The following is a 14,256-nucleotide window of genomic DNA, read 5'->3' on the forward strand; positions in this document are numbered from 1 at the left end:
TTGGGGATGGTACTTTCGGCAAATTCTGCTCAAAAGAAATAAAAATCTAATAAAAATATCATCATGTGCCATCTTTTAATTATTTTTGTTGATTTTTTTCTATGTTACTGTGCATGGTGTCTACAAAAAGGATAGTCAGGTTCATTAACAGCTTATTTTCACAGCTGATACTTTTAAAATTAAAAAAAGTAACATAGCAATTTTGAGTCCCGAAAAAGACTGATGATTCCTGTGTCATTGTATATTCAGTGTTCTAATATTTTGCCTTTTTCTGTCTTCGTTTTTTTTTTAGCACCAGTACCATTCAAAAATTGATGAGCTAATTGAAGAAACAGTCAAAGAAATGATCACACTTTTAGTTGCAAAGGTAAATTCTGTCTCAGATGTCATGACCCATATAAAACACGTATATGTTTCAGGCCAATTGTAATTCTGCCAACCAGGTCTGTTATTTTCTTTTTATTCTTTTTGTATTTTTAGTTACTCTAAAAAGTAACTTTTATACTGTATTTTTATATATATATATATATATATATATATATAAAGTAAAAAATAGAAGAGCAGCACACAATGTATCAACAGGTGCAATACCTTGAAAAGGGCCACGGGACCTGGTCCAAATTAGATATACAGAAGGAAAAATCCAAGGCAGCACACAAGTTATCCGTGAAAAAAAGGGTGTTTATTGACCCATATGTGGACAGCAACGTTTCAGCTCTCTCACTGGAGCCTTTGTCATGGCTTGACAAAGGCTCCAGTGAGAGAGCTGAAACGTTGCTGTCCACATATGGGTCAATAAACACCCTTTTTTTCACGGATAACTTGTGTGCTGCCTTGGATTTTTCCTTCTGTATATATATATATATATATACAGTACAGACCAAAAGTTTGGACACACCTTCTTATTCAAAGAGTTTTCTTTATTTTCATGACTATGAAAATTGTAGGTTCACACTGAAGGCATCAAAACTATGAATTAACACATGTGGAATTATATACGTAACAAACAAGTGTGCAACAACTGAAAATATGTCATATTCTAGGTTCTTCAAAGTAGCCACCTTTTGCTTTGATTACTGCTTTGCACACTCTTGGCATTCTCTTGATGAGCTTCAAGAGGTAGTCCCCTGAAATGGTTTTCACTTCACAGGTGTGCCCTGTCAGGTTTAATAAGTGGGATTTCTTGCCTTATAAATGGGTTTGGGACCATCAGTGGCGTTGAGGAGAAGTCAGGTGGATACACAGCTGATAGTCCTACTGAATAGACTGTTAGAATTGGTATTATGGCAAGAAAAAAGCAGCTAAGTAAAGAAAAATGAGTGGCCATCATTACTTTAAGAAATGAAGGTCATTCAGTCAGCCGAAAAATTGGGAAAACTTTGAAAGTAAAGGCTATTTGACCATGAAGGAGAGTGATGGGGTGTTGCGCCAGATGACCTGGCCTCCACAGTCACCGGACCTGAACCCAATCGAGATGGTTTGGGGGTGAGCTGGACCACAGAGTGAAGGCAAAAGGGCCAACAAGTGCTAAGCATCTCCGGGAACTCCTTCAAGACTGTTGGAAGACCATTTCAGGGGACTACCTCTTGAAACTCATCAAGAGAATGCCAAGAGTGTGCAAAGCAGTAATCAAAGCAAAAGGTGGCTACTTTGAAGAACCTAGAATATGACATATTTTCAGTTGTTTCACACTTGTTTGTTATGTATATAAATCCACATGTGTTAATTCATAGTTTTGATGCCTTCATAGTCATGAAAATAAAGAAAACTCTTTGAATGAGAAGGTGTGTCCAAACTTTTGGTCTGTACTGTATATATATATATATATATATATATATATAAATATACAGTATATATATCTAGCTATACATGACATTCCCAGGATAATTTGTATAAAAGCGGTTGTCTGTGTGTGTAATACCGAGCACCTATCCTCAGGACTTCAACTCCCTGCACCCCCACCAATCAGCTGTTTGATGAGGATGCGGCGCCTCTTCCTAGGCCTGCGACATCCCGTTCATCGGTCACATGGCCTAGGCGCAGCTCAGTCCCATTCAAGTAAATAGTGCTGAGCTGCAATACAAAGCACGGCCACTATCCAATGGACGATACTGTGCTTAGTAAGCTGCAAGGAGCACCATAGCCTCCCCAACAGCGGCTCACTGGACGTTGGACACCCCCCAATCTGATATAGATGACCTATCTTGAAGATGTATAAACATGTCACAACATTAATTTTTTTAAATCCCATTATGGTATTTTTATTATTTTATAACTTATATATTACTATTTAATATTTACAAAGTATTAGCATACTCTTGTATGCTAATTTAAAACATTATACTCTGTATGATGCAAGTTGATGTTAGGGCAACACTAGTGTGCCGCAACAGCAGCCCTAAGGTCCTTCATGGGTCCTCAGGGCTGACTGCGGATTGCTCCTCCAGTCTCCGATCAGATCGCAGGGGGTATGGTCAAAGGTTTAACAGACGGGTTCAAAGCTCCCTCTGACCATGGCTGTGAAGCAGCAGCCTCCGCCAAGAACCCAGGCTGTTATTAATAGCCGCTTCTTACCAAAGGAGTGCTCCAACAGCTCTTAACCCCCCTCAACTGTAGTGATGCCAAAGGAAGTCACTGCAGACTGAGTACCTGCAAAGCCCACCATCAGAAGACAGTGGGTGATCATTAAGGGGTTAAAGGCATGTCCTAAAACCTCAGCATGTCCCATTGGTTGCATTTTTTTCTTTTATAAAACCAAAAGTATATATTTACTTACAAAATGTATCTATTTACTGTTTTTTAACAGTGTTATTTTTCAGCTATATGGGACAAATTTCCAAAAAGAATAATTCACTCCAGCTTTCTACACTTTGACTTTGCCGGGTATTACATAGGCATTTCCTGCTAATTTAACCCACACGGGTCCCTGTAGATGTGTCAGCAGTAAGGGATTGTTGACAGCCATCCTAGCTCTTTTTACAAAAATGACAATAGCCAGATAATCCCTTTAAACACATTTTGGACTTTTTTTTATTCTTATGCAATACCACTTTGATATAGCTAGCATACATCTAGTATGTGTTATTTATTATATTAAGCATGAATAATAGGCCTTTCTAACCATTATCGTAGAGGTCCCCAAATTACTGCAAAGTAACATTGTCAGGCATTCTACGTACTGTCTGACCATCTGCGAATGTGTATTGGCAAAAACTGTAGTAGTGTCTATCATCAATAATAATAGTCCACTATATAATCCCAGAAAGACGTAATATTTCACTATTGCTATTATAAATCAAAAAGTTATTACTCTTGACATTACAGGATAGCCTAATTTTTTTAGTCTGTTTTTTTTTTTAACCTTATTTCATTGCTATTATGTTAGTATTGTTCTCATTGCCATACAGAATGATACAGATGTTTGATATTTTATTTTTAGGTACACTATTTTAATGATCTTACCAGCAATTATATCAATAAATGTAAAAAAATATATGAAATATGTGCTTTTCAAAAACTTGTCTGTAATTTTCAATGACATTTATATATTTTGTATTACTAGTTTGTGACAATTCTCGAGGGAGTGCTTTCTAAACTTTCCAGATATGATGAAGGGACCTTATTTTCTTCATTTCTTTCATTTACAGTAAGTGGTCAAGTTTTCTGCATTATTCCAATATTACTTTTCATTCATTTATCTTTTTTTGGAACATTACATCCTTCAATATATTATAGGGCATCAGATAAACTTGTGCTTAGAGATCCGTAGCTTGCGAATACATTGAATTGTATCAACCTGTTCATAGCTAATATAAATAAAGTAAGTTAATGTGAGTGTAAAAAATGGTAACTGTAATAGGTATACAATAATGGATTTAAAAAAAAAGTATATAAAAAACAAGTACAATTCATTTTTTTCAACTTTACGTCGTGTACTGTGTAAAACGTATAATTCTTGGGTAATGGTGTGGAACACAATATACTTTCCCTTATACGTTTCCTGAAACAATAGCTACGTAATTTGCTTTTGGAACATCATCAATTGAAAGCAACTCAGTTCATAAGGCATAAATTCTACCCATCAACTAGGCAGGTATCACTTTCAGGGCAATTAACAAAAAGCTTGGAGATGAGAATTTCCTATAAAGTGGCATTTTGAATCATCTATGCCATCATTCATTCCTACAATCTTTATCCATTTATGGATAAAAAAATAGAATAAAATAACCTTATTTAAGTGTCCTTTTTCACTCAAGGTCAAAGCAGCTTCCAAGTACGTGGATGTTCCAGTAAGTGTATTTTAATTTTTTTGCATTTTTCTAATATTGTATTTGTTTTAATTTATACTATATATATATTTCATATTTGTTTCTAAATAAATGCAAATGCTACAAGTTCAGATTTTAGCATTTGTAGCCTACCATTTTACAATTTAACCTATTTATGCAATATTTTAGCCTACAGTGAACAAAGGACAACAATGAGTAAAATTTGTATATGTTTTATTTTAGACACAATTATATTTTCTAATGAATATGTTCACTAAAGTGCATTGTAAAAAATCGGATTTTTTTATCATTTTTTTTTACTAATAATGTGTAACCCAAGTCCTGATTTGACAGCAATATAATCTTATAACAACGTTATCAGTGGTACATGACTTACTAATGAAATAGCCTCTCATGGTTTATAAATAGAGTACTTAAACTTGGCTAGACATTTGCATTTAAATTGAGGTTAAGCACATGAATATTGACTGTAAGATTTCGATTTCATGCTTCGCGTTTATAAATGTACAACACTTAAAAGTAAATTCATTATTTAAACTGTTACACTCCGGACTAAATTCCACCTTTCGTGAACAAATTAATACTTTAGAACTTGTCTATATATTCTTCTAAATCCGATTTTTATCTGGGCCATGATATAGTATTAAAAAAAAATCATGCAAAGCTCAGATACCCCAAATTTTTTTAAAAGAGCGTGTTAAGTGTAGAAAATTTTGTATGTTCATTTTCTTGGCTGCAATCATTTCAAAAATTGAATTACTGGTGACGTTGGGAAGGTGTCTATTTGATTTAAATAAATCATCAATGTGTTGCAGGTTTAGACTTGTAAAAAAAAGGACATTTTTAAAATAGTTTGTTATCTATAGAAAACTATATCATTTAAAAATATGGATTATAATTGAATGTTTTTAAATAATAGTAAAGACTAGTTAACTAGTAATAGATGTATAACTGATATGCTATATGTGTCTGTATATATATATATATATATAGATAGAAGAGTTACATATATGAGCTAAATAGATAGATAGATAATTGATGGATAGATAACAGATAGATAATAGATATATAGATAGATAGATAGATAGATAGATAGATATTAGATAGATAGATAGATAGATAGATAGATAATTGATGGATAGATAACAGATAGATGATAGATAGATAGATAGATAGATAGATAGATAGATAGATAGATAGATAGATAGATAGATATTAGATAGATATTTTAATGTTTAAATAATTATTTTTGAATGGAACAATTGTGCATTTGGTGTCTATTCACACATTTTTAATATCTTGTAATCTCATACTTATTTATTCCGTCCATCTTCTTACACATTAATTACAGTCAGAATACAGTTTTATACAATTTAGAGCTACAATTTTGCCAGATGCTGAGGGGTTAATGGTAAAGAATATATTGCAGACAGGATGAGAGACACCTAGATTAAGTTACGAGAGCCCTTTCCTTAATTAGGAAAGCTGATATAAAAACACTGTAATTTACTGAGCCATTGTCTTGCGGAAGTTTTTTTTTCAAAACCTTAGAAACGGTAAGAACTCCACATAAAAGGGAAATTATATCTACTGGCCAAATGTTTCAGTTGGTTCTGTTTCTTCCGAAAGAGTCGTCATTGTGGTACTGCTTTTTTTTTTTTACGTTAAGCTTTTTTTTTTTAGTGCACAGTGTATAACATAGCGGAGGGATAATGCTGAGCAGCTGAAGTGGAAACCATTATAGACAATAACATTGAATGCACGTAAAGCTTTATTTACAAATTATGGAGGGCCTGGACTGACAAGGATGCCCCGTTACGTCCGTATTTTGTAAATCTAAGATCTAAGTGAATATGTAATCAACGCAGTAAATTTGACATTTCTCACCACCACTTAATATAAATGAGGTAAAAAAATTACGGATCAAAATTTCAGCTAAACTTGTTGACATTTTAATTCTATGGACCCTCGGAATTTAAATAAAATAAATATATATAAAGAAATAATAAATATAAAATATTCTACATTTACTGCATGTATTTATTTTTTGCACTGGATGCCATTTATATTAATCTCATTGTATTTCAAATTAGAACCTTGTCATTGTTTCAGGAAGTGCTAGGAGATGTCGCCACATTTCAAGGGCCATACATTGCCCCCCTCCTCCCTTGCCTGATAATTGTTTGCTTTGTGCAAGCAAAAAAAAAAAAGTTAAATTACAATCCTATTGCTCCCCAAATGCTCTTCATTTTCACCCTGGAAATTACACTGGAGTGTTAACTAACTTCAATTCACAGGGCCTGACAAACTCATATTGCAGAGATTTGATGGCTTGGGATGAAAGCTAAAATTCAGTTATAATGCCACATTTAGGATTTGTTTGCAAAAATATTTGATATCAGGAGCTAAGATGTATTGGCTGCATAATGAGCGCTGTCAGAATTTTTAATGAGATTTTGCTCGAAATCAGCCTTTTACCTGGAGCATTCGTTCTCTTGAAGCTAGCAGCTGTTCAAAGGATGTCACATGAAGCCTTTACAGCCTATACATACGACATAAGGGAGGAAGTTCTGCATGATTCATTTGGAAAAAATATTTAGGCCTCATGCACACGACCATATGTATTTAACGGTCTGCAAAATACGGGTGACGGCTGTGTGACGTCCATGTTGCATACTTTTTATTTTTCAGACCCATTGACCTCAGTGGGTCTGCGGTCTGCATTTTGCAGCCAAGAATAGGACATGTTCTATCCTTTGTGGAAATTACATGAGGATGCGGAAAGCACACGGATCATCTCTGTGCTTTCGGCATCTGTATGTCCATTCTGCAAAAAGATAGAATATGTCAGCAAAAATGCAGACCACTGACCCATTGAAGTCAATGGGTCCACAAAAAAAGAATGCAACACGCATATCACACTGACATATTTTGTGGATCAGTGTTTTTCAGACCGCAAAATGCATACAGTCATGTGCATGTGGCCGTAGAAAGGCTCTTGAATCTCAGTTCATATGACCGAGAATAAAATGTAGACTTTTGAACATTGTCTAATGTGTAGTTTAAAAGGGTTGTCCTGGCTTTAACTATAAGATCGGCGGGGGTCCAACACCTGGCACCACTGGCGATCATCTGTATGGGGATAAGGCTTGCGCAGTCGGCACGTTCCCTCTCTCTTCTCTCTTCCTGTCCGCTGCTGCTGTTTAGGGTCTTTGACATAAACAGCAGCAGCAGGCAGGAAGAGAGAAGGGAGAGGGAACGCGCCGACTGCGCACGCCGTCTCCTCATACAGCTGATAGGCGGGGGTGCCGAGTGTCGGACCCTCGCCAATCTGATATTGATTACCTATACTGAGGATAGTTCATCAATAGTAAAAGCCCGGACAACCCCTTTAAGGCAATACCACTTTGATATAGCTAGTCAAACTTCTACATGAACCATAGACAGAAGTTATGTAAATTTATTCTATAAATCCACAGAGATCTGTGGTTGACCAGAATTTCAAAGCTAGATTCTAGACTCATTAGACTTTTCCACTGGATGGAGATCAGACCACGTGTGGAGGACCTAATCTGTACTGTTGGCAGTTACCAGCATTCACTACCACACAAAGAATTTTCAACATTTTGGAAAATCTCTGCATTGTGTCATTTATCATTCCTTATGATAAAATAGAAGAACGTTGTTCAAGAAGTTTTACGTGACTGTAATACTAATGACATCTCCATAGGATGAGAGGGGGTCTAACTTCTGCCGTCCACATGGATCAGCTGTTTAAATGGGCTGCTGCACTCTGGAACATTGCAATGGAAAAAAAGCACGCCTGTGTATTCTGGGTAGTGGCCACGAGTGATTCTTCAGCACAACAGTACTATTCATGGTAACTACCCAGTGCTCCAGAGAGCAGAAGTCTATCCAAACAGTTGACAAGTGGACCCCCATTGATCTGATATTGAGGACCTAAGGATGGATTACTGAAGACGCAATTGAGATCCATGGTTGGTCCGAAGAGAAGCAACACAGTTAGCTTGCAGCTGTCCTCAAGCAGTGTTATAATGAAATATTAGATAGTATAGGTAATATCAAAATTTCAAGACCCTACAGGGCAGTGTCAACACCTCGAAGGCTGCATGACACATGAGAAGTCTTGTGGAATAGATTCCAAGATGTTACATTATTGGCAATGTATATTTTTATTTTTAGAGTTAGTTTCCATAAGCCAAGGATGTGAATTATGGAATGATTGCTAGAATAAAAAATATCCCAGTGGCTCTGGTTATCTGTTCATTTTATATATAATATATAGCGGTTTTCCAAGAAAATATTTCTAGCTTTTAAAAGCTGTCTGCTCTGAGAGGTTGCCAGATTCAATGTGGTAAGTAGCCAAAACAAGCAGAGATCGCAATGTTTGAATTGCTGAGAAATTTTTGAACCTGTTATCTGGGAGAGTCTTCTGTTTGGTAATATTTCATCTCTCTCAGGGAAAATTTGAATGTTTTCACCTCCTTCATATTTAATAAACTGTAATACATAACACTGTATGCAAAAGTTGAAAATAATATTTGAGCCTCAAAAATTCCATGTGCTTCCATGCAATATCATAGTTTCGGACATATATACGGGAATTACTGATCTATTTTCGGCTATGTGTTTGATCCCCTAAAAGGATTGTCCAAGAGGATGACAATATTTTTTTCATGAATAGAATGGGTTCAAAATAAGAAAAAAAATAAAATAAGCATTACCTCAATGATCTTGTGCCACTGCTATACTGATGCTACTCTGTACTTAGCTAATCTATACTTAGACACCTGGGAAATGGCTGTAAATATCTGCTTAGCCAATAACTAGCTGATGCGGGTCACCAGTGTAGCCAGTGATTTCCAGACATTTCCTTTGTGACCAGGAAGTGGAGAGCAGCAGGTACAAAGGCAGCAGCCTTGGAACAGTAGTGGCAGGGGATTGGTGACATTCAGTAACACAGTTTTTTTTATTATTTTTTTTATTTTTAACCCATTTTGGGGTTTTAAAAATGAAAAAATATTTAGAAAAAAAGAGAAATGGCTTTGCTTAGTTTCTAGTTGTATGCTAGTTAGGAATTCAAGACACATGAGTAGATGATTTAGATGTTTAGCAATTACCAGTTTATGAAATACAGGTCCATGTTGAAATTATTTACGATAGTTTTTTTTTTGTATCATTGTCCTAAGGTGTGGCATCAGATGCTCAGATTATTTGTAATGTACAAGATCGAGAGCATGTACTATACCATATTGGAGAAGTAAACTAATGAATGCCTAGACTAGAAACTTTAATGTGAGATATTTGAAGGACACTGAATATAGCCCATTCCTAACTGTGTGCTTCTTTTTTTTTTTTCTACAGAAACCGGGAATGGACCTCGCTGATGCCTATGTCACATTTGTGCGTCACTCTCAGGATGTCCTTCGTGATAAGGTCAATGAGGAGATATATATAGAAAGGTTATTTGATGTAAGTAAATGCCTTCTCCTCCTTGGCCAGCAAGGGGGAGACGCCCCAAAATGTGACAAAATAAAAGACAGGGGGATAAGTCACATTTTGAACAATAAACGGTGATCTTCTTACAAACCTTTCTTTTTCCCTCTAACTTGCTCTTTTCTGCTTTAAATCTGTATGTACTGTGTCTTGGTCTCTGTCTTATACTAATTACTTGGTGGGCGTCTGTGGATCAAGAAAAAGCCTACTGTATGTTCTTTATGTAAGACCTATTGCTTATGTGTTTTCTTAATATGTGTCACTTGCCAATTATTGCTTTCCTATCTTTTACCTACCAGCTACAAAAAAATAAAATCTCCAACTTTTTACCCACAAGATTAAACTGATATGTCTAGAGGATAAGGCTGATAGAATGCAGAGATAAACTAGGAACAAGTTTAACAAAACTTCATTTTAGAAAAAATTATTAAATGGACCCTAAATGATGAACAATAAAGCAACACTAATGCCAGTTAGATTTTTATAATTTTTTTCACAGAATATCTTGGAATCTGTCATTTTAAGCTATTAGTTTAAAATCAAGTTTTACTTATTGCCTAAAATAAGACAAAAACAACTACAATTTCTATCAATTTTCTATACAAATTACATAATAATGCTTTAAATGATACATGTTATCATTGGCATAATTAAAATACATAGAAATTGCAAAGAATATTATTCTCTATTGGTGTCCAGATTTTTAACCTAAGCACCAAACACATGGATCATTATCTAGTTTGGCTTCTGTGGGTTATTTGATTGTCCTTGTTTGCTACAGACCATACTACTACTGCTGGCCACATACATTAGAAAGGCGTCAGCTGAAAGCTGGTTAGGCCGACAAATATTCTTCCCAACCACCACCCCCCTTACACATGCATGCTTGGTTTGGCTGTGTTCTCAATAGGGAGAGATAATCCAAGACAAAATAACGTAATGATTGGGCTTGTTGGAATCTAACTGTCCAATCCTTCTCCCCTCCCCCCCAAATCAGCCATTGAGGGAGAGTCAAGAGGCCCACATACACAATAGATGGTCAGCCGGTCCTGCTTACATCGGCAGCTTTGGCCAACATTCTTTGATATAGAGGTTGGACATGCCTGTAATAGTACGGTCTAAGTAAGTCATTGGTTTATATGGGTATTTTAAAGTAAGCTAAGACAATCTGTTGCCCTAGAATAAAGTGTGCTACAAGTCCTTTACTGCCTGGACTGCAAGGCCACACATTATCTTAAGATACATTGAGTTATAGAGATATTGTCCAGAATCCATTTAGTAGTCATAGGGCTTTCAGTCATCCACCCAAATGGTTCTTCTAGGGTTGTCTTAAGACCCCTGACATTTGAAGATAAGGGTGGAGCACACTGAGGCATGATACCATATCATGCTTATTCTACAATAAGATCATGATAGTGGATATCACACTGTACAATAAAAGGAGATATGTCTGTACGTTATATCAAACCCATGAACTTCAAGTCATAGTAATAAATAGAGAATAAACGATTAGTTATGGATAGCAATAGATATTAAATGTTTAATTGTATTCATGTTATAGAATGAAAATATTACATATGCGGCATGTATATTTTCATCATGAAGGAAGTTAAAGTTAGAAAATTCTGTGTTCATGTTCCTGTCGCCTTGAGTGTGTGACACTTGTTGTACTCCTGTCTGTACCAGTGTTCTGCCAAGGCTTCGACCACTAAACGCGCCAGTTCTTAACTAGGTCTTGTGTGTAGCATGTGTCTCTGTAACCGTGATATACCTAGTACTTTCTCTTCTTTCTCCACTTGTCATGTGCATCTTCTGGCCTGGTCATGCATTTTTCCGCTTACTTTGCTTTCTCACGAGCTACAGACTTTTTCTTTTTCAATCAAAGCTTTTTTTTTTTTTTTACTTTTATCTTTTGTGTGTGCTTTTTTTTTTCCTCGCATTTCCTTCTATCAAATGATCTTTCCTTTATAATTTTCCACTCTCTCACTGATGTCTTCCCAATTGAAATGGAACTTATCTCTCATGTCAAAAGTTTTTTCACATTATGTCAAGTGGCATGATTTAGAGTCAAATAATCTTCCTGTGTACATCTACTAGCATGACCCACATCCACTGAGAATGCCTGCTACATGCATACAGGACACGGAGTGGTGCTCGTCGTGGCTCTATGCATGCATGCCCATCAAAATATTGAACTTTTAGGTGCTTGGAAATGAAAGTTATAAAAACCCATCCACTAGGCATCAAATTAAGCTAGAACCCAGAAGAACAGCAGTCATTCTGCAAATTTAGACAACCATTGTCTACATTATTTATGGGTTTTCTTTTTGATGCCTACACTGCCTTTTCTATCCCTATTCCTTATCTCTTCCTATAAACCCATTTTGTTTTGTATTTTCATGTAATGTCTTAAGGATGAACAGTAAATGAGCAATATGTTCTAATGGAACTTAAAAAAAAAATATATATATATATATATATATATATATTTTTTTTTTTTACATAGTTTAAAAGCATAGTTGCAAAAATGTAATCTTTTTGCATCTTTATAGCAGTTTCCAGAAATTAAAATTATTATATTGGAATTGAAAAAAATTACTGATCAAGTAGCAAATCTTATTAAGCGGCTATATCATTTGAAACTGCTGTTCAAATTCAATAAAAAAAATAAAAATAAAAAGATTTTGGCTTGAGTAGGCCAATTTAATAGCTCAAACTAATTCTAAAAAAAAAAAGTCAATATATGATCAAATTGAGCTAAATTCCTCCTTCATACAAATTCCTTTTTGTACTCTTGTTTACCTTATTCCTTTTATTTTAATATTTCTTTTACCCCCAAATTTACTTTTCCTTTGTCTTTTTATTTTTACCTCTTGTCTCCCCCATTTAGAAAAGGCTGGATGATAATAATTCTGTCATGTGCCTGAGAATTTTTGAGGTAATTTTTGTTTTTAATCATAAATTATTTTTTTTATCATTTCATTTTTTCACCATTCATTTTAGCACCATCAAAGTGTATTATCAGTATGATTATTACAATTGCGTTTTTGAAAGCACTTAAACAATTGCAATTTTTTGTGGTCATTGTCTCTCTCAAAAGAGTATTGGTTTATTTTATCTCAGCTTTAACTTCTTTTCTTCTAGTGATTCGTGCTTTATGCCATAATAATATGATATTTTTACCTAGATGCTTAGAGAGTTAATCCTCAAGATGTTCTTTTAATCCAGTGCTAGTATGTATTCTGCATTCAGAGGTTAGATTAATGTGATCTGTGTCAGGAGATTGGCTGCATAGATCTGGAGAGAAAATAACATTTTGTTACCTTTGCAGTACAAAGTTTCTACATCCCACTATATCTAACTCTTCTGAGTATTAATGTGGCATTAAAAACTTTATTTTTACATTACTGCTATAAAAAAATTTTTTTTTTAGCATTGATGTTACCAATGTGTGACACATGGAGTTCTGACTCCTTGCACCCTACCGATTTTTAAAATGAAGAGACCCCTTGCTGATAGGTGGTAGATACGAACAAATCAATTCTGTCCGGAATTTTTACAAAACTTTCAGATTCTATATAAAAAGAATATTAGGTGATTCAGTTCGGGAGAATTTTTGAAGAGAAAGATCAAGGGATGGAGAGAGTGTGAGAGAATAGAAGGCCATCTATAGTTTTTCATGGCAATTGAAGCACTTTCGATTTTGGTCGCATCGATTCTGGTCTGCATCAAATTAGACACGGGCATTTAAAAAAAATTATCTCATCTCTAAATGGTGGATTTCAGTGGGCCTGAACCCATTGATTACATGTCTTATGGATAGAACTTTTTTATATTTTTTTCCCCCAGAAGTTAAGTTGGATAGCATAGTTGCAATGATTTATCCTCAGGATAGGTCATCAATATCAGATCAGCTGGAGTTGAACTCCCAGTACCCCTTCCAATCAGGTGATCCTAAGGGGTGCTGGAAGTCAGACCCCTGCTGATCTCATATTGATAACCTATCCTGGGGATAGGTCGGCAATATATCCTAACAATGCACAAGCCCTATAAATTGACATTATGAAACGATTGAAGCTATGACTTTTTATGTTTTTCCTTTTATTTCAACATGCATACTATAAATAATTTTAAGTCCAGATGATTCCTATTGGGTACAAATGTTCCCTACCTTAAGATTCCAATGCGGTCAGGTGTGGCTGTGTCTATGGGATGTAACACCCCTGGACATGTAGTGTAGGTATCACTGCACAAGTTCTTGCCAAACCACTATTTGTGATACATATGGAATGACACTGGGTATGTAGACTTTTCAGATACTTTTCAGACATGAACAGGTTTGTGTATGCAGCCCCTCATCAGATCCATGTGAGTTATCAATTAACATGGTAGTAAATTGCTTTAGTTAATTTTAATCCAGCAAAAAAATCAAAGTATTCTGTTAGCATTA

At 35.3% G+C, this 14,256-nt stretch overlaps 1 protein-coding gene across 7 annotated transcripts in view; it reads left to right on the forward strand.

The window, feature by feature from the left end:
* The window catches only part of CADPS (calcium dependent secretion activator), a 434,676-nt gene that overhangs the window by 380,983 nt on the left and 39,437 nt on the right, over window positions 1–14,256 (forward strand). For 6 of the 7 annotated variants that reach the window (XM_040407754.1, XM_040407751.1, XM_040407753.1 and 3 more), the window contains 4 exons: window positions 293–367; window positions 3,563–3,646; window positions 4,257–4,289; window positions 9,675–9,782. In XM_040407754.1, coding sequence (XP_040263688.1) covers window positions 293–367; window positions 3,563–3,646; window positions 4,257–4,289; window positions 9,675–9,782 — 300 coding nt within the window. The remainder of the gene's footprint in view (window positions 1–292; window positions 368–3,562; window positions 3,647–4,256; window positions 4,290–9,674; window positions 9,783–14,256) is intronic. The other variant, XM_040407750.1, reaches the window with a different exon arrangement.

Source organism: Bufo bufo, chromosome 9, assembly GCF_905171765.1.
Source record: "Bufo bufo chromosome 9, aBufBuf1.1, whole genome shotgun sequence".
Taxonomy (NCBI): domain Eukaryota; kingdom Metazoa; phylum Chordata; class Amphibia; order Anura; family Bufonidae; genus Bufo; species Bufo bufo.